A 21,834-nucleotide genomic window follows, 5' to 3' on the forward strand; every position below is an offset into this window, starting at 1 on the left:
GTAACCAAGTGTTAGCATCTATTCTGGCCTCTCATTAGGTTAGCCAGTTATTCAGTCAGTGCTTGCCCTAGCTAACCAAATTAGATATTGGAAAAATCAGTTGCTGCTAAAAATGTTTGGAGTTCGTTACTAGGTTATACTCACAGAGACCAAATATCCTTCACTGGCATCTTCTTTCTCTATAAGTAAAGCAATCTCAGAGTTTGTAGTTTAAAATGATCACTCATTTACTTACTATGGTTACTTTTCTTGAATTTTGCACTTCATGACTTGTCCTCAGGCTTGTGTGATATAGAGGAGCCCAAGTGCTTCTGGCATTATTAAACATAACATGTACCTTTATACTGGGTAAATAGCCTTTAAAAAATTAAAACTTTCCCAATCATTTAGTTACTATCCTTGACTACAGCCAGTGTATTGTAATATATAAGAACTGGTGGCCTCAGCTCCATCCTAGTAAGTAATTTATTCACTCTAACTTTGAAGTCCCTCATCTAAAATATCAGGATAATAACTTTGGTTATTTTTTATGATTGTATGAGATAATTCCTATAAATCAATTATTGCTACTATTAATCCACACTAACCAAAGGAACGGTAATAATACAAAAAGCATATATTAAAAATAAACTAATTTGGATTTAGAAATAGTCAAGTCTATAGTGTACATGGGTTTTTGTCCTGCTTTCTTGCTCTCCCTTTTTAACACTCATTACTCTTTCATGGCAGGCACAATACTGATAGAAACAAATGGTAGATGGTCATCACCTTCGTTGAAATTATAGCTTAAAGGAAGAACTTACAGTTTAGTTTCAGCATAACAAGTAAACTTGCATAAGCAGATAAGAATCTGAATACAAAATAAATATTCATTTGGTGACTCAGTTCAACCTGAGTTTATTCAGTATCTTCACAAAGAGGCCAATATCCTATGGATGGTTCATGGATGTGAGGGGAAAAGGCAGATACTATTGGAGATGATTCAGATGAGATGTTTTAGAAGCCACTCAAGGATCAAAAAGTTACGTTTATTATCCTTGCCCTTTAAAGATTAAACATAAGTGCAGTAGTAAACATGATTGGTGTTTGTCTTTACTCATTTGAGTGTGTAGAGAACTAATGAGTGTAGGGGTATTATTGGATCTTGCAGCATTTGAGTCCCATAAACTAATTAGTAGACTGTGGATAGTCAAAAATAATAAGTTATAAAACTGTAAGTTCTGATGATTTAGTATATTAAGGTATATAATAATATAAATTCCATTAATAAGTTTGTAAAAGTTCATGTTTTTTATTTTTTCTCTCATTTTCCCCCCCCCAGAGCATCTGCTACATCCAGGCCGGAACCAGTACCTGTTCAAAAGGTGTGTTTCTAATCTACTATCACTAGGGTACCATTTTGATAGTCCCTCCTGAACTACTATAATTTCCATTCCTTTCTCAGGCCATACTGACAATGTAGTTTCAGTACAGTTTTCCTTACAGTTCTTTTCCTTTAAGGATGGCGGGAAAATGGAAATCAACACATACAGATTTACCATCTTTCTAATTATACTTATATTTTAAAACATTTTCCAGTGTCATATATTATTAATAACTTATATACAAAATTTTTACATTACTTTTAACTTGCCTGTTTTTATTCACATATTCTAAAGATAATAAGTGTTTACTAAAAATGAATATTATAAGTCCTTAATCTTATTTTATTCATACTATTAATAAGTTTTAAATTACATTTGCTGAGTATTCTTGAGTTAGGTTGTTGGCAAATGCCTTTTTTCTCTCATCTATATCTTCAAATTGTCCCAAACCATTATTCACATACATCTGCTTTATGCTGTTTGGGGATTTCTCTTTAATTTTACTTGTGCCTTTCTATCAAATTACTTATTGTATTGATTTACTGAGGTAATAAGCTACTTTTTCCCGTCAGATTTATAATTTTTATAAGATTTATTTAGATTACCTTTGCTTTCTTAAAATTAAGTATAATAGACTTGCCATTGTATACTTTTAACATTTTTTATTGTTTTTGTTTCATGATGGTAGGATGAGTAGGGATTTCTTCTTTAATTTTTTTTAACTTTATACTTGCTTTGGAATAGGGATTTGTAAACACAAATTCTGTTAATTTTAGGAAGAATTGATCTTTCTTACTAGTTATTTTTTTTCTTTGGCTGATAGCAGTGAAGAAACATCTAAGATCATTTTTTTTTCCCTCATGTAACTATTAAATATTTATTTTGGAAAAGGGAAAGAATTTTATTCCTTTTTATTTCCTGAATGCTGTCTCAAAACGTTCCAGAGAGAAACTGGTGGATTACAGGACAAGAAAAGGATTGATTTTGTTTGTTTACTTGTTTGTTTTATGTTGATTTTTAAAAAGCAATTTCTTGATTCAAAATAATTAATTAGAATGTGCACATTTCTGAGTTAGTTGAAAACAGTCTTATTCCTTTTTTGTACATGAAGAGTTAGAAATGTGCTGCTGCTTCTGCATGAATCAAATGATTGTACTCTGGAGAGTAATTAAACATGTTTGAAAGATGGAATTATAATTGAGACTCTGGATATTTTAAAATAAACATTTCGGTTAGCAATGTATTATTTATTGTGAGGAATTTGAAATTTTTTCCTTTGGAATATGTCTAAATTGACACTTATGATGGCCTTTAGGCTTTTTGATAACTTTCCTGCTCCATTTTCTAAATATTTTGAAACTCCTTTCATTTTTATTTTAAAAAATGTACTCAGTGTGTGCATCTGTGTTATGCATGTTGGGAACAGTTAGCATGCATGTTATGCTATATCAACTTAATTGGTTTTATCTGGAAACCTATAAAGTTTGAGCTGCTAACATGATTGTGTTTGTCTTTTTAAAAACAAGCTGTGTTCTTTTAAGAGAATCTGGTTTGCATGTATTTGGTGTGTTTTTGTATATGTTTATTTTTATTTTACATAGGGAGAACCTAAAGAAGTAGTTAAACCTGTGCCCATTACATCTCCTGCTGTGTCCAAAGTCACTTCCACAACCAACATGGCCTACAATAAGGCACCACGGCCCTTTGGTTCTGTGTCTTCACCAAAAGTCACATCCATCCCATCACCATCGTCTGCCTTCACCCCAGCCCATGCCACCACTTCATCACATGCTTCCCCTCCACCTGTGGCTGCTGTCACTTCTCCCCCATTCGCTGCATCTGGACTGCATGCTAATGCCAATCTTAGTGCTGACCAGCGTTCACCTGCATTGAGCGCTGGTAAACCTGCAGTTAATGTCCCACGGCAGCCCACAGTCACCAGCGTGTGTTCCGAGACTGCTCAGGAGCTAGCAGAGGGACAGAGAAGAGGATCCCAGGGTGACAGTAAACAGCAAAATGGGTAGGTGGCCAAGGGTGCTTTCTGCTCTTATCAAAACTCTTCTTTCAGGCAATTTCCAGGAAACAATCTAAATCCCCCCCCAAAATCAGCTGTTCTTTGAAAGAAAGGAGATGAGGTTTTATTTGCTTCATTAGCATGTAGCTTTATATTATATACATACTGCAGTTTCTGCAAAGCAATGATAGGTTAATCAAAACCTAATTATGCATTTTGACATGTTATGAACCATGTAACATATGCCGTAACTCTTTTTGTCCAAGTCCTGGCACAGCATTGAGCAGCTGGCACTTATAATGCAAGGCAAATCTTATATCTTTCTTCCTCAAAATTTCCATCCCTTTACTAGTCACCAAAAGTTTAAAGAGAGTGGTTGCAGTTCTGTCAGTTTATCAGCTTATGTAGAAAGGAAATGAGTTTGTAAGAAGCTTTTTTTTTAAGGAATTAAGTCTTACAAAGACAGAAATCAAAGTTTTGACTCATGTCTGTGCCTGATGCATTAGCTTAGGTTAAAATGCAAGCAATGTTCTTTTCAGGTAAGTTCATGCTAGAATTTAGTCTTTAAAAGCAAACAGTAATGACAAAACAGTAATGTCCAGGGATGCATGTAAAACTTTAGAAGCAAATTAGAAGGTATTTTCATTGTAAAGATTTTTCTAAAATGAATGGATTTAAATGAATGGGCACTAAATATATGTTAGATGTTTTTGAAAAATCTATTCCTTATAATTTTTCCCTTTTGAAGTTTGTTTTTAACAGTCTTTATTTATAGATGGTCATTTTATTCTTTGAATTCAATGATCATACTTTAAGCCAATAATTTATTTGATCAGATTTATTGTGGCAAAAATTTACTTTAAAAGGAAAACAAAGGGAAATAATCTGCATGCCTGATTGGTTTTACCAATGCCAGTTCCCAGGAAAATATAATTAAAATAATTGTGTGGATAGGTTCTTTCTGAGATAATCCCTTCCGAATGGTAATTCATGTAATGAAGGGACTGTGCTTTGGGTAGCACTGCCACCATGGCAACCGTGGGGCTTTGAGAAAGAGGTGGCAGGGTTCCAGGCTGCTGCTGAGAGAAAGAGCAGGAGGAGGTCTGGAGGAGCAGCTACTGGGCCCTACATGCAGTTCTGTGGTTGTGGGTGGCTTTTTGAAGTTTTGATGTATATATTGCGGAAAATTAGTGTCCTTCAAAGAATGTTATTCTTTCATGTGAGGAAGAAAAATAGTATGTAGTGTTGTGTGTTTGGTTGTCTTTTTTTTCTGTTTGTTTTAAGACTATAGATTTTAGAGTCATCAAAGTACATATTCCTAAAAGACAGATGCTGCCTTTCAAATGCTAGCCCCTCAGAAAACGAAAAGCAGAAATTTACTACGTTTATTAAATTCCAGGTTCACTAGGAAAAAGTCCACTGAAGGAAATGTTTGAGCTAAAATCTTTTCTCCTTATTAACACATCTTGAAATTTTATGTGAAAGTATTCCTAATGGAAGATTATAGAGGTAAAAGCAAATTGAAGTTATGGAAAAATACTACCTTTAAAGTATATGAAAATACCAAGGTTTAAATTTTGTGGTTTATAAGTATAGCTTTGATGATTAAACTTGAAATGATTGAAAGCGTATTATTTTCAAACTGAAACTGTAGGCAGTGGTATAGTTCTAGGACCTTTATGGTGGCTTCTTAATCAATCGCCATGTGATTACTGAGCACAGGCCTGGTGTCCAGCACTGTGCAAGATTCTGGAGAAAAGAGATCATTATGCATTTTGCATCTTTAACAAGCATCATTTGCAAATGGGTGTATTTAGAAATAGCTTGATTTCACATGTTGTCCAGATGTTAGGGCAATGAAAATTTGATTATTCTGAACACAAAGTGTGGTGTTTGAAATTCTAAGACAAATTTGTGGTGCCCTTTCTCTTACGACATTTAGATTAAAGAAATAAAAAATAAATCACACACTTGTCAGTGATATGTCATTTTGAAGGGTAGGTGTTTTGTGATATTGATCAATGCATTTCTACATCAGGTGCCAAACTGTTTTTTAAATTACTGTCAGACATTTTACTAATTATGTGATTATTAAACTTTCCATATTTTTATAACATTACAAGAGATTTGCAACAAAACATTTTCAAAGTTGAGAATTGTTACTTTCTTTTTCTTAAAAGATAATATAGACCAATAATAAAAAATTTAAGAGTTTATAAGGATGTAAAGCTCAATTCATGTTATCTTTTTCCTCAAAGCAAGAGGTCTTAAGTCTTAAGTGATTTAAAAAAACTAGCTAATTTGCCAGTTTGATAGACGTCTCATCCAAATTTATATAGGATTAGTAAACATCAGGTACTAACAAGCGCTTATTAATTATGTACCACTACTGAGAAAGTTACTCATCTTATCTAATAATATGAAATCTATGATTATGTTGATAGTTTCAGGACATTTCTTAATAATATGATGTAAACATTCCTGTTTCTTATAAATAATAGTGAACAAGGCACTTGAAGAAATGTTTAATCTTTCTTTAACATATAAGAATTATTGGACTTGGCTTGCTGCATTTTTTTTTTTCTTTTACCACTCTCTGTACTCTACTTAGAGCAAAATGAGACTTATCTTCCAAACTGGAAGATAAGCTATTTTGCATCAAGTAGTTTAAGTAATTTACCTTTTCCCCTTCCATATGCCCTTGCATTATAATGGCCGCTGCTTTCAAGGTAAGTCTTTCATGTATCCTTATTAATTTCAATTTCTTTGGACTGTAATTTTTTCCTGACAGTTCCTATGTGGTATTTTGAAGAACCTGGCCTTGGGAGATACAACATATAATGATATGGTAGTAATATTTTTAAATTCTTTTCTCTTTGCAGAAAACACAAGTGACAAAGTTAGTATCTACATTACTGGAGAGGAAATATGGTGATTTATATATGAGTAAACAGCATGAATGCCCAATTTTTGCAAAATTAAGTTAAATTTTGCAAAAGAGCTATACTTTCGAATAACCACATTTAGTCTTTTCAATGAGTATGGTTTGCATTGCTATGTGGTGGTGACTTGTTTTATAGTAGTAAATATTAGTGTTTGACTTTTGTTTTAAAATATATGTGGGGTTTGCTGTGTAATGGCTAAAAAAAATGCTTTGAGGAATGGAATGTATATCAGTCTAGATTGCTAGAGGACAAAGTAAAGGTAGGAAAGAAAGCAGAAAACATATAGCACTAGTATTGGCATATGTAATACTGAGTTGATTTCCAAATCCATATAACAAAACAAGTGTTTTCCAGGTAAAGTCTCTTAAGAACATTTTTGATTTTCAAACAATGATGCTGGGAGGTTTAAATCTCTATCTGTGCAGTTATGTGTCCCTGGATGATAGAAAGTCTATACACCTTTTAAATTAGTTAAGAGAGATAATTATCAACTTATTACATGTCACAGGTAGTGGGCATAGACATTGGAAATCACTGTAGTATAACTTAAAAACCTTGCTATTGTTTGTTGGTATTGACAGTAAACTGGCTGTGATTACTAACTTTAAAATAGATTAAAATCACATTAGATTAGAATTTAAAATATTTTCTTGTTAAGTTATGACTATTCTGAGTTGTGCTGAAATTTATCATTACTCTAAGAGAGTAGAATTGGAAATATGGGATATCTTAGCCACACTCGAGAATTAACTATTGAATTATTAGAGCAACTATATTCCAGTGTAGCTTTGGTCTCGCTAACTGAATAGTTTCACATTATATACACAAGAAGTAAAAATCCCCAAACCCTGGTTTATTTTTTGTCGATTTAAAGTTAAATTCTTATGCATAAAGACTTTGATTAGTTACTAGATTCCAATGGAACAATTTGACTTTAAAGGGGGGAAAATGGGACTTGGAAAAAGAAATTTAAGCATTTAGGTTAAATATGTATTTAAGATTCAGATTTAGATGAATTAATTTATTAGGTATTATTGTGCATTGTGCTAGGTGTTTCTAAATGCATATGTGATTTAATTCTCATTTAAACTGAATGCTGAGAAGTTACTCAAGTTTCTCAAATCTGGCAGCTTGTAAGTGATAGAGCTAAGATTGGAGCCTACTTCTTTTGAAGTCAAATTTTGGTGTAACTTCCTCTATATCACCTGTTTGTGAACTGGGCTTATTTCTGTTACTTTGAATTCATATTTGTTTTTAATGATTATAGACTTGAGGATAAATTGACTGAATTGAGGCTATATGAGTACATAATGTGCATAAACTACAGTTGGGTTTGATATCACTTTTTTTTAATAATGAGCATTTGAGGGATCTATCCTAAGAACACAGTTGTATTTGTATAGTTTCAGAGTGCCTTCAAATAAATATGTTAACCATATGCCCTTACAACGAGACTGAGAGAGAGAGAAATTGCAATCCATTTCACTGTGAAGGAAAAAGGCTTCTATCTATAGATTGCAGCTTGCCCAGGGCAGAGGGGAATGGGCAGCACAGCCGAGGTGAAAAGCCAAGTCATCTGACGGCCATATTGGCACTGTGGTGTATGGTGGGCTGTTCTACTTGGGCAGCTTTTCTAAAATGCATGGAAATACTTGGCATATTCAAGTTGGCATCTTTACGTTGAAAGCAATCAACCCTCCATTTGCTGCTCCTCACCACACAGAACATCCTCCCCAACTTCATGTTGGCATACAACTGTTTCCCGAAACTTTATAATGTTTAGTTATATATCTAAAATTCTTCTCTGTTGAGGGGAGGTTATTTTGAAAAACTATTTCCCTACTACTTAAAACAGTAAGGCAGAGGAGGGAATGCTTTGCATTGGGGCTAGAGAAGAATAAATATTGATAAACTATTGAGATCAACTTACTCCTGCATCCCACCCCATTCAGTGAAACTCAACCTCTTTTGAATTTATAAAACTGACTTTGATGTTTGGAAATATAGCCACATTCACAGTCTTAGTATTAAAACTGGTAGGAAGTTATTCTCACTATGTTTACAATGAATTTTTAGTTACTCTGACTAAAACTCTATTGTGGAACAATTGATGAAACAGTGTGTTGAAAAGCTAGAGTTTAGACTTTATCTTCTCTGTCCTTAATGGAATATATGAATATACAGTTGATCCTTGAACAACATGGGTGTGAACTGCACAGATCCACTTATGTGCAAAATTTTTTCAATAAATTTATACAATTGACTCTCCTTATCCTTGATCCACGGTTGGGAACCACAGATGCGGAAGGATGACTGCATGTATTGTTCCACACATTTTATATTAGGAACTTGAACACCTGTGGGTTTGGGTACCCAAAGGGGTCCTGGAACCAATCCCTGGAGGATACCAGGGAACAACACAATTTTGGGGCACTCAAAACTTATACTCGTATTTTTTGACTGCAGCAGAGGGGGCAGGGGAGATGGTCAGCACATCTAACCCTCACATTGTTCAAGGGTTATATTTTTTAAATGATTCTGTTACTTAATAGGCTATGTGAGTGAATTATGTTTTGAGGTTTTCCCTCTTTAGATGTTATTAATCTAGGTCAGTGGTCAGCAAACCGTGGCTCGCGAGCCACATGTGTCTCTTTGGCCCCTTGAGTGTGGCTCTTCCACAAAATACCACGTGCGGGCTCGCACGTACAGTGCGATTGAAACTCGTGGCCCATGCGCAGAAGTCGGTTTTCCGGAGTCGCAGTGCAGCCGGGCCTCAGGATACGCAGCGCGGGGGAAGTACGTTGTTTTGAGGTACATTCGCTGAAGTTGACCCCTTCCAACTCTCCCATCCACACTCGTCTATCTGAAACAAGTATACAAGATGAATGTGGATGGGAGAGTTGGAAGGGGTCAACCTCAGCGAACGTACCTCAATCAGATTGAGGACGTTTTTAGCAAAGGCCAGCTTATGAGTACCCTAATTAAGTTAATAACAGTGTACCTATCTATATAGTTTAAGTTTAAAAAATTTGGCTCTCAAAAGAAATTTCAATCGTCATACTGTTGATATATGGCTCTGTTGACTAATGAGTTTGCCGACTACTGATCTAGGTCCTTTACTATATAATATCAGACATGCTTTTCTGGGTAAATTAGGTTGTTGGTAAAACAGAACTATGGAGTTCCTGAAATTCAGTTCTAAACTTACTGGGATTTGCTTGTGAGTGAGGGTAGTAGTAGTGATGGACAGGGGAGAGTATGAAGATTGAATAATAGCCCATTATTTATGACCTTCTGCGCTTTCTGTATTTTCATCATAATTACCACATTAAAAAAGTTAAGAAAATGTTCAAATAGTGCATAATTCCTAATTCAGGATAATTTATGTGTGATTACACTTGCTATTACCATATACTACTTACATTATGTAAACGTGATTTTTCTCCTAATCTCTTTGATTTAAAAAATGATTCTAAAACAATTTTTCACATCTTACATCTAGTAATTGTTTTATTCTGTGCCTTTTGTTAGGAATTTGGATTCATACTGAAATGAAATTTATAAAAACCTAGAAATTAAAAAAAAATAATGTATCTTTCTCTCTTGGTATTAGTAACTTGAGACTTGAATTAGCAATGATATATAAAGTATTTTTCAGTGTTTTGGGAAACAAACAAAAACGCAGATAAGACTGTTGTCCCAATAACAACAGTGTAACAAAAAGTTAGTTTTTACTAACATTTGTTTGTGCTTAACATGATTATTTTGAAGCATGATGCTTGTGTAACATCTTTATGTAAATTCATTGTTTTGAATTTTGTTATTTCATTTTTCCCTTTTCTTCTTTTTCTGGCCTCATCTTTGTCGATTTTACATCATCCTGGGAACATCAATGTCTTCTCTATCACATTTGTGTGTGTGTGTGCATTATTTCTCTTTCAGTAACCCTGGCACCGTGTAAGTACCTAATCAGTGGTTCCTTTTGTCATTTTCATCATTGTCTCTCTGTGACTTTCCATCTTGCTTTCACCTTAACACCACCAGCACATTTTGATAATATCTTTTCATTGCAAGAATTTTCAAATATGTTAAGGAGCTCAGGAACATGTTTTTCATGCTAGAGAACTTCATATGAATCAGTGGGTATGTTTACAGCACCCACACTTCAGTTAACCCTTAGGGAGATAGATAAGTATTATACACCATGTATATTGTTGTGAGAGTTGTAGTTCCAGCCTCTGCCATTTAGTATTTTTAAAAAAGATTTGAATAAATTTGCTGATTTTTAATGTCTGTATTTTGAAATAGTTTGCTCTTGCTAGTTAAGTTTATATTCTATCCCAAATACTTAAAAAAATAAAATCATTGAGATTATTCTCTTTTTTAATCACAGTAATCAGAGTTCTAGAGTTTCAAAGTTTGAAAAAAACTAAATGAATGTTTAGAAACTTCATATCATTTTAACACAAGACCTTTTCTGTGGTGAATGTCACAGAGTATCCAATTGAGTCACAGCTAAAAAATATTCTTAAGTGGTGTTGTTTACTATTCTTGTCTTAATTTTATACTCTTGTTTTATATTTTTATAGAACAAACCTTTTATAGATTATACAATAATATTATACCTGAAATTGGTGCCATTTAAGCATAAACTGCAATCACTAATTATAGAGAAATTTAAAGCTATAAGTTTAATACTAAAATAAAGTTATTCAGGTAATTGCATAAGATAAAGTGTTGTCTGCTTAGGAATTTATATCTGCCAAAGACTGTGGTTATGAAATAATCTATGCCTATTATTTTTTAAATTTTGTTTGTTTTAAAAAGGATTAGGTTTTGTTCAATATTAGTAAAAGGTGTTTTAGAGATTTCACTTCTGGTATCTTAAAAATTTACCATAAATTTTAGTAGGTATTACTAATTTTGTATATAAATACTTTTGATGCTGTTCCTTATATATGCAGATGACCCATAGTTTTAGAGCATGCATAACAAACAATTATTTCAGTAATAATAAAAGAAAATAGTATGAGATCATTACTATTAGGCACTGTGGAAAACACTTTACATACATTATTTATTCCTCAAAACAACCCATTAAGATAGATATAGTCCCCATTTCTCAGATGGGAAAAATCTAGACTTGGGGAAATTAAATGACTTGCATTAAACACACACTGAGTGGAGGATGTAGTACCTGCACTTTTATCTTCCTGATTCTAAAGCCAGTGTTAACATTATTTCTATCATGTTCTAAATGGACAGAAACACTTCTAGTGTACTGAGTGAGACAGTTTTGATAAGGTTCCTTAGGGTAAAATGGTAAAGTGTACTTTGTAAATTCCCCAATATTTATGCTTTATTACAAGAAAAATTAATGTTCTTAGCAAATTCTGTAGTTTACAGATCCCATTCACATATATTATTTCATGTAATCCTCAGAACAATGTGACTTTGTATGTGATATTCTTGTTTATAAATGAAAACAGTGAGTCCTAGTGAGATTGACTTGTCCAAAATCCCACCTCTGAAAAATCATAGAGCCAAGATTTACATGAGGTTCCTTTGATAAATATTTTGTTGGTTTATCATATACCATAGCTCTTTTTCACTATGCTGATTCTGCACACAGTCTTATTAGGGATGAGGGGTATCTATCTGTACACCAGAATGAGAAAATAACACTTCTGTCCCTTTCCAAAATTGTGTTTGGAATTGCTGGTTTAGCCTGTACTAAACCATTCTTGTTTCGTAGGCCTATTGAAGACACGATCATTTAATTTTATGAAAGCGAATACATTTTAGCAGCATATCGGTGTTTATGTGAATGTAGTGCATACCTGTGTGTTTTTAAGGCATTACATGAACAATAAGTACATAATTTTAAATTGTTTTATTTTTACTTCTGTGGATATTTAAATTTTTCTTTGTTTCCTTCTTTTCTTAATCTTCTCTTTTCCTTTTCATGTTGGAACTCTCTCTTCTGCTGCCTTCTTCTGTCACTTAAAAAGGAAAACCCCACCTAAACGGTAACCTCCCTGTTGAATAGTTACTTATACTATTATTTTGTATTAGCATATACGTACCTTTTTTTTTCTATTTAAAAAACAATTCCATCTACTTTATTTTAGAAGGGTACTCTTCAAAAAAATTGAAGCTGTGTGTGCTTGCAAAAGCAAAATATTTAAAAGGAACACTAAGGATTAAATGTATGCATTATAAATAATTTGGCAGAGAATATTTATCCTTAATATAATTATAAATTTTTCATTCATTTTTTCCTTCCTAATCCTAGCCCACCGAGGAAACACATTGTGGAGCGTAATACAGAGTTTTATCACATACCTACTCACAGTGATGCCAGCAAGAAGAGACTGATTGAGGATACTGAAGACTGGCACCCAAGGACGGGCACGACTCAGTCTCGCTCTTTCCGAATCCTGGCCCAGATCACTGGGACTGAACATAGTAAGTGAATACCTAGATGAATGTTCTTTTCTACAGAGAAGTAGCATTTAGACAGATAAACAGTTATTAGAAAACAGTAATTTTCCTGAGGCAGTTTGCTTTTAAATTATGCCGTACATAATATGGCTATTGTAAATAAGAAATCAGCCCAGGAGAGTTTCATTGAAAAGTGTAGAAGCAGCAGTAATAGTAGTACTGATTGTAGTATATGACCAGTGACAAGATGATACAGAAATTTTTTTTAGTGGCTCTGTGCAACTTGACCATTTGGTATTGATTAATGCATGTAATTGCTTAAATCAGCAATTTTCAACCCTTTTCATCTGATGACACACATAAACTAATTACTAAAATTTTGTGGCACACCAAAAAGTATGTTTTTTGCTGATCTGACAAAAATAATAGGTATAATTTTGATTCATTTACACCTGATGGCTATTTATTGTGTAGGCTGTTGTCATTTTTTTATTTGACAATCTAGGTCAGTGCCCCTGACTAAATAGTCAGGTATTTCATGTTTTAAAAATTCTTGTGGCACACCAGTTGAAGATCACTGGCTTATTAAAGTTTAAAAGACAAACTAATATTGCATATTGCTTATTATATTTCAGTGAAAGAAGCTGAAACTGATAATACAAAGAAGGCAAAGTAAGTTGTCCATTTTTTTTTGTAAATTGAATGAATGCTTTCCTTTCATGAATGGTCTCAGTTTGTCATTTGCATTTGCAAGTGTAATGGTATGGCATTTTGTTTTTGCAACCAGAAGCTAAGCATTTAACTGTGGTGCCTTTGTGGAACTTAAATGTACAACTTACAGATTTCATAATTAGTAGATATTATCTGGATTTTATGTCTAAAGTTTATTTAGTATTGAAATAAGTAGGCGGAAGGGTGTGTTTGGAGTGCTTTTTTAACACTGTAGTCTGTGAATGAATTCATGTGATCTTGCAGTCACTTTATTTTGGGCATAAAAATGGATGTTTCCAAGAGAGGGCTCTAATAGTTAATTTTTGTATTTAAAAAATGCTCTCTACCCTTAAAATCTTTTGCTCTTAAATAACACAGCTTTGTGAAATTAAGCTTTAGAAGGCATGTTTTCTGCATGATGAACGAAGTGTAGAAACTTTTTCTTGCTCTTTCTTACGACTCTTCTATCACTTTTCTTTTTTTCTTTCTTCTTTTTTTCTATTTCCACAGGGAAAAGATACCCCTTCACGTGTTTAGCCCAAAATACACAAAATTACGTGACTGGCACCATGAAGTTTCAGCACGTGCTCTTAATGTACAGTGATTTATGAGCTTTGCCCCCTCAAGCAGCCAGCACATACCTTTTCATTCACTTTTTCTTTTCTCCAACTTCAGAACAAAATCTGTATTAAATTTGCCATAAGAAAACAATAGGACCTTTTCCATACTTTTCTAACCATTTCCTGCTGTTGTGAAAATAAGGAGGATGAACATGTATTGTGCTAGTCAGTAGCTCACAGATGTTAAACCAACAGAGAGTCTATTAAAGGACTAGAGCTGTTTAGTGGATTTACCTGTTTTCCATTGTTATCAGAGTATTAACCTTGGAAAAAGAGTTATTTTCGTAAGTTGAATTGGGTCAGTCATTTGAAGCAGAGGTGGGTGAGCAAATAATGTCCTTGTCTAATTTGGAAAATAGTTCCTTATGGTACTACCTTTCCTCAGATTACTTTTAAGTTAATTCTTACATAATGTTCAGAGTGGGTTGTTGAGTTAAAACTAGAATTTATTAGAATAGATTTCATTATAGATTTGGGTATCTTTTAAAGCAGGTAATTATAATATAGGATGGCTACATGAAGAGGAGGAAGCCCAGATTTGGCTCCCCAAAAAAGGAAAGAAGAGATTTCTGCCCCTGTTTGCAATGGGGAAAAATACACTGTTTGTTTGGTTTAGTTAATTTAAAAAAATCATATTTTCTACCAAAGGAAATATTTCTAAGCTGGTGGATATAATTAGGATATAGACAACTTCTAGGCATTATCTAGTAAGTGATAGAAAATATAGCTTTGCTTTGTTTCTAAATCAGAGGAGTAAACATAAAATGAATTGAAATATGAATGATTCTTTCTGAGATATCTGAGAAACATTTTACTTAGTGATATAAACTCTTGTGTATTGTTGCCATTCCTAGTAAGCTCTGTTTTGCAGTACATTCAAGCTAAATATCTGACCAGAAATGCTTTCTGTCTTGTAATATAATGTATAATATTATTAGGTCTAAATGCAATACTAAATGCATTTTGAAGTTTGGAAAAGTATTGTAATAAAGTTGCTTTTAACTTAGCTTTGTACCTTGTTTTCTGTTTCCTTGAAGCTGATAACAATGCCAACCAAGATTTGTTATAATGTTACTTGGGTAAAATAAAGAATTATCATGACATTTCATTTGGGAAACCTTTTTAATTCTGTGAGGTTAATAAAAGGTGAGTGTGGAATATGATAAAGGCCCCCCCCCCCCGAATTGTTACATTATTTAGCATATCTTAAGTATCATAGACTATGGCACAACCTAGAATTACTCTTTGTGTGAAAATGATTTCTAAAGGATCTTGCCTGAATTCAAGGTTCTATTTTAATTTTTTCATTTACTTTAATGTTACCACTGACCAGGACAACTGCCTGATAATTTAGAGAAACTAACATTAATTTCAGTTAGTGATTGATTACTATCTAAAATTTGGCCTGCTCAATGCATTTAAAAAATAATTCTAGGATTTATCTATGCTCATTTCCCCTCTACTTCATAAGATATTAAAATGTCTTTCTTTTACTGCTTCAGTTCTTCTTCATATACTTTGGTGATTTTATTATCCTGACATCAATCCCATTTATGACTGCGTGTCTGGCCTCTATAAGAAATTAGGTGTAGGTTTTCCTATACCTAATAATGCCTTATTGATCTCAAAAGATGACGTTTGAAAAAAGATAGAATCAAGTTCTCATGAAAATTAATTGTGTGGGTAGAGTGAACATAGTATTTTTCAGTAAGAACCAAACTTCTAGAATAACTACAGAATTGAGAGAAAGAACTATTAGGAGAGTTTTTAGGTAAATAAAAGAAAGTTTCCCTAATCAAGAGAAGAGAATTGTGTATAGAACTTTATAACTTGAATAGGTGCAGATGAAAATAAGAATGTAATACCTTGTCTAGCTAAAAACTAAGTATTTTTAATGTCGCACTGAAAGTATAAACTTAGATAAATGGAATGGTCTGTATTGGAGTGTTAGGATAAATGTTTAGCCAAGATCACAAAGGACATTCCACTTGACCCTGTCAGAGGTTGAATTCTGAAACTCAGTTAATCTTCTGGGACATCTTATATTCCTAGCTTAGAAACTAGCCAACAATTATAAAAGCTTCTTGCAAAAATATTATTGTAAGATTAGTGGACTAATTTATAGCTTGTTTTTGTTTGTCTCTCTTGTACAGACTTTCTTTATCATAGGCTTGTTTTTTAATGTAAAATTGGGAAGTTACTCTTAAGAATTTTCAACATATTTTTCTTAAAAATTTTTAACAGTCAGAAGATGGAATGTCTCCCATACAGTAGTTTTATTACCTCAAAAAATACATTATTTGTGGAAACAGAAACATATTCATTTTGTGCAACATTATGTCCTTTAAGAAGATTCAGATTAAAAATAACTAAGCTTGTTTAAGAAAATACTGCTATTAAAATAGTAGCAGTCCCTTTTTTTATTCAAATTTATTCAGAAATATAGAATGAATTGATTTCCTCCAGACAAATAATTTTGCAGTTGTTGTGTTTCTAATGTGTATTTAAAATTCTGTAAATCATAAACATTCATTTATGAGGTATCTGCATTCATTTTTCCACATGAGTACTTATTAAATATTTTTTTTAAAATATATTTTATTGATTTTTTACAGAGAGGAAGAGAGAGGGATAGAGAGTCAGAAACATTGATGAGAGAGAAACATCGACCAGCTGCCTCCTGCACATCCCCTACTGGGGGTGTGCTCGCAACCAACGTACATGCCCTTGACCGGAATCGAACCTGGGACCCTTCAGTCTGCACGCCGACGCTCTATTCACTGAGCCAAACCGGTTTCGGCAATTATTAAATATTTAAATACCAAGCACTGATATGTGCCTGGGATTCAGTAGTGAATAATAGATAAATATATGAACAAGATAATACGAGATAATTGTTCTACCAAGATAATAAAATAAGTTAACATAAGAGAAATTTGGTTTAGGCAGGGAGGGAGTACTTAGATTGTATGGGCCTCTGAGGAGATCACCTTAGTGCCATCACCTGAGACAGGAAAAGGGGTCAGTCATGTGATGTCTTGGGGGTCAATGTATAAAACAGAAAGAACAGTGTGCCCAAAATGCGGCATATGAGAGGAAGCATGATATGAAAACATGATATTTATGCACATAAAAAAGAATTTGTATTCTCATTCCTAACCATGGCATTTTATTTTATTTACTTATTTTTAAATTGGAAGTTGTCTTATTATCATATCCAGGCACTTTCAAGTAAAATTAGAAAATGAAGAATCAAGCAGATCAACCAATTTGCTAAATAAACTACATACACTCACCTTGGTAGTGTCAGACCTGAACATAGTAATCATTTTAATGCTTTTCCCATTGAGATCCATTGAAGACCTAGAAAAAGCAGGCATTTAATACAGTATATGTTGGTAACATGTATGTAGGGAACAGAAGTGTACATAAAGCCATTCGAAAACAAAACATTCGTGTATAGAAATTTGATGTATAATGCTGTATTCATAATTAAATGATGAACTTGACAATTAGTACTCTCTTTTTTTATTTTATGCTTACCTGAGGATATTTTTCCATTGATTTTTAGAGAGCGTGGAAGAGAGAGAGAGAAATATCGATGTGAGAGAAACCCATCGATTGGTTGCCTCCTGCATAAGCCCCGAACAGGGCCTGGGCTGGGGAGGAGCCAACAACTGAGGTATGTGCCCTTGACTGGAATCAAACCTGGGACCCTTGGGTCTGCAGGCCGACACTCTATCCACCAAGCCAAACCGGTTAGGGCATACAATTAATACTTTTTATAAACTTTCCTACAATTGTTTGGACTCAGACCTTTTGTTTGTGCCATTAAAGAATATTCCTTAAACCAAATAAATACTTCCTTGCTCATCCTTTCCAAAATAGACAGTCACATTTTATTTTATATTTTTCTGGTTAGAATAGTGGGGGAAAAAACCCAAAAAACAGGGAGTGATAAGTTCAGGGTTTTAGACTCAGATTTGTAACTGACTGACTCCTTTCTGTCCCTGAGTTTCCACTTTAAAATATGAGGTTAGAATCAGTGGTGGACAGTGTGATGCAGATACTGCTTCAGTTGAGGATTTGACACCCCTCCTGCTGGGTGAGTGGGGGGCATGATAGTCTTCCAGGGTCAGCACCTTCACATAGCACCTCCTGCAATACTGGAGCCTTCATGGAGCTGTCCAACAGCAGTGACCTGATTGGAGAGAGAAGGAGGTTAAAAGCCTGGTCATTTCCACCCAGGTAGGGACAAATTAGAAGGGTCATTCTATCAGTGGTTCTCAATCTTCCTAATGCCACGACCCTTTAATACAGTTCCTCATGTTGTTGGGACCCCCAATTTCATTGTTACAAATTGAACATAATTAAAGCATAGTGATTAATCACAAAAACACTATGTAATTATATATGTGTTTTCCGATGGTCTTAGGCGACCCCTGTGAAAGGGTCGTTCAGCCCACAAAGGGGTCGCGACCCACAGGTTGAGAACCGCTGTATCCAACGTTTTCTCTTTTCCATTCCCTATGGGCATTTAATAAGCACCCTCCATGCTGAACTCTGTCCTGATTTTGCTTTCTGGAGAACCTGATCTGCAACAGAATCATAACCTTTTAGATCCCCATTGGGACCTGGGTAGCGTGGGTTCTCTTCAGTGTGGTTCTTGTCTTCATCTTCTCATCATTCACTCTGTCTTGGTTACCTGTCCCTTCTCATTAAATCTTCAACTCAGATCGCAAACACCATTTAGGGAAATAAGTGAAAGAGATGATACCAGGTAAGTCAGCCTGAAAGTTATACGAAGTCAAAAGGGAAACATATTTGTTGATTGCATCAGAAGTATCCTGGAGTAATGAGTATATAAAGGTATTTAGAAATCAAATAGAGTCAGGGCTATATGAATGAGTCAGTGAAATGGGAAGCTTTAAAATAGAACATTAGAATTTACTCTGAGTAAATGTAATGATCTCTTGTAACTGGAAAGCAGCACTTAATAAATTATTATGATTTTGTATGTTATAATTTTCCATATGCAGCATTTTAGAATCAAGTGTATTAGTCATTTAATCGTCACTTAATACATTTTATTTGAGCATCTCTGCTGTTTTCTTCACATCCTTTAAAGTTTACCTCTAGTTCTCTGGGAAGAGATGCTGATGCTGAGTAGCCGTTGAGAACATATAGGTAACACAGATATGACGAGGCCAGGAGAGTGCTCCTGAGGGACTAGGGATGCTAAATATAATGCTCTGAATCAAATGCCAGTGGTGTGCCACTGAGAACGGCACTGAGTGTGAGTGCTCCCTCTTCCAAAGGTTTCCTTGTTCCTTCCTAAAATGCCAACCCCTCACTGTCACCCACAGTGCACCACCCTCAACAGTAGAAATCTTTTCACTTCTGAAGTTACATACTATATTATTTTCACCCTTTCTTGGCACCTCCTTTTCTAATTTGTATTATGGATATTTGTCTAATAGTATAAACTGGGAAGAAAGGCATTCTGATATGCATGGTATTTCTTCCTGGATGCAACTATAGTTATGCAAGTAAAGCTCTGTACATTGAATATATAATTCCATGTATATAAATGGAAATATATTAGAAATGTATATATAAATACTAGAGGCCTGGTGCATGAAATTCGTGCACTTGGAGGGGGTGGTCCCTCAGCCCAGCCTGTGCCTTCTCGCAGTCGGGAGCCCTCAGGGGATGTCCAACTGATGGCTTAGGCTGCGGGGAGCCTAAGCCATCAGTCAGACATCCTTAGCGCTGCCGCGGAGGTGGGAGAGGCTCCCGCCACCACTGCTGTGCTTACCAGCCGTGATCCCGGCTTCTGGCTGAGCGGCGCTCCCCCTGTGGGAGCACACTGACCACCAGCGGACAGCTCCTGTGTTGAATGTCTGCCCCCTGGAGGTCAGTGCGCATCATAGCAACCGGTCATTCTGCCGTTCGGTCAATTTGCATATTAGCCTTTTATTCTATAGGATAATATACAAATATATAAAAATATAAATTCAATTTGAAAGTGGGTGTTAGGATTGTAAGATTCATCTCTGGTGAACTACTTAAATTAGAAATGTACTGTATAAGCTCAGGCTGCCATAACAAGACACCACAGATTTGGTGGCTTACACAACAGAAATTCGTTTTCTCACAGTTCTAGAAGGTAGAAGTCCAAGATTAAGATGTTAGCAGAGGTGCTGTGTGAGGCCTGTCTGGCTTGCAGATGGCCACCTTCCCCCGCCGTGTCCTCACGTGGCCTTTCCTCTGTGCACACAGAAGAGCTCTGGTGTCTGCCTTTTTTTACAAGGACAGCAGCCTTACTGGATTAGAGGCCTACTGCTATGACCTCAGTTACCTTTAATTACCTCCTTTGAGGCCTTCTCTCAACATACTGTCACATTTGGGTTAGGCTTTCAGCATATGAATTGGGAGGTGGGGTATTGCACACAATTCAGTTCATAACTCCAGCTGCCTTTCCATACTAATACTCCGTTTGGTGGATTAGCATGTAAAACAAGTTTTCCTTAAGTAGAATCACTGACTTGGACTTAGTTGGAAGCATTGTTCCTCTGCTCTGGTGCCTCTTTTCTTACTTTGGGGGCAGGTATTTATCTCCCTAACTAGAGTATATAAGCTCTTTGAACACAAGGATTTTAGTTATCCCACCATATTGGGCACTAGCTAGCACTAAAAAATGGTTCTACGGTGCATAATTGCATATTTCTCCAATCCCTTAATTGTTGAATTTTAAGGAACTTGTTTACAGCACAGCATACACAACTTTTAGTTGAATATAAATTCCGTATAAGGTCAAATTTTCATTAAAATGCCAAAACATTAATATCTACACTGAAAGTAAAGTGGAATTGCCGAACCGGTTTGGCTCAGTGGATAGAGCGTCGGCCTGCGGACTCAAGGGTCCCAGGTTCGATTCCGGTCAAGGGCATATACCTTGGTTGCGGGCACATCCCCAGTGGGGGGCGTGCAGGAGGCAGCTGATCGATCTCTCTCATCGATGTTTCTAACTCTCTGTCCCTCTTCCTTCTTCTCTGTAAAAAATCAATAAAATATATTAAAAAAAAAAAAAGAAAGTAAAGTGGAATAATACCTACGTTGTTTAAAAGGAGAATTGTTGTGCTTTGTGCAACCTAATTGCCAAAAGTTGACACATTTCCCCTGATGGTATCTGTTTGTTAAATAGTCATGGAAGACTTTTTAAAAAATTAAATGAAATTTTGTTTTTGGATTCATCTTTCTTTGTGTTTTTGTCTCTTTCAACATGAATAGCCCAGTGACTCCTGAGAGGAGACAATACATGACTCATTGTAGAAACAAGTATATGAGAAGCTTAGTGCTCTGATTGGATAAACCAATACAAATAATTTTATCATTTCAAGGAAATGTTTGAAGTTGAGTCTATTTTACAACAGCCATATTATTAGTAACCTACTAATAATGGAAAGCTAATTAATAATATATGGCTTACCAGCATAGAGAATTATGGGAGGCCTTAAAAAATCATTAAAAGATAATTCTTTTAAAAACATATACTTCGGCCCTGTTCAGTCTCCAGTCAGGGTGTGTAAAGGAGGCAACTGATTGATATTTCTCTCTCATATCGATGTTTCTCTTTCTCCTCTGTCTTTAAAAAAATCAATAAAATAAAAAATAAAACATATTCTCAGGTGAGGGTTAAAAAAACATATGTTTGTAAAATACATTATGCCCTA

General features: G+C 34.7%; 1 protein-coding gene across 8 annotated transcripts in view; it reads left to right on the top strand.

The window, feature by feature from the left end:
- Positions 1-21,834, top strand: part of PDLIM5 (PDZ and LIM domain 5) — a 210,703-nt gene that overhangs the window by 119,531 nt on the left and 69,338 nt on the right. For 2 of the 8 annotated variants that reach the window (XM_014452092.2, XM_023750433.1), the window contains exons 4-8: positions 1,322-1,364; positions 2,966-3,384; positions 12,335-12,352; positions 12,619-12,791; positions 13,403-13,439. In XM_014452092.2, coding sequence (XP_014307578.1) covers positions 1,322-1,364; positions 2,966-3,384; positions 12,335-12,352; positions 12,619-12,791; positions 13,403-13,439 — 690 coding nt within the window. Of the gene's footprint in view, positions 1-1,321; positions 1,365-2,965; positions 3,385-6,260; positions 6,278-10,265; positions 10,281-12,334; positions 12,353-12,618; positions 12,792-13,402; positions 13,440-13,988; positions 15,105-21,834 lie in introns of those variants that run through there. The other 6 variants (XM_006084631.3, XM_014452097.2, XM_006084630.3 and 3 more) reach the window with 6 other exon arrangements.

This window comes from Myotis lucifugus, unplaced genomic scaffold (assembly GCF_000147115.1).
Source record: "Myotis lucifugus unplaced genomic scaffold, Myoluc2.0 scaffold_12, whole genome shotgun sequence".
In the NCBI taxonomy this organism is placed as follows: Eukaryota; Metazoa; Chordata; class Mammalia; order Chiroptera; family Vespertilionidae; genus Myotis; species Myotis lucifugus.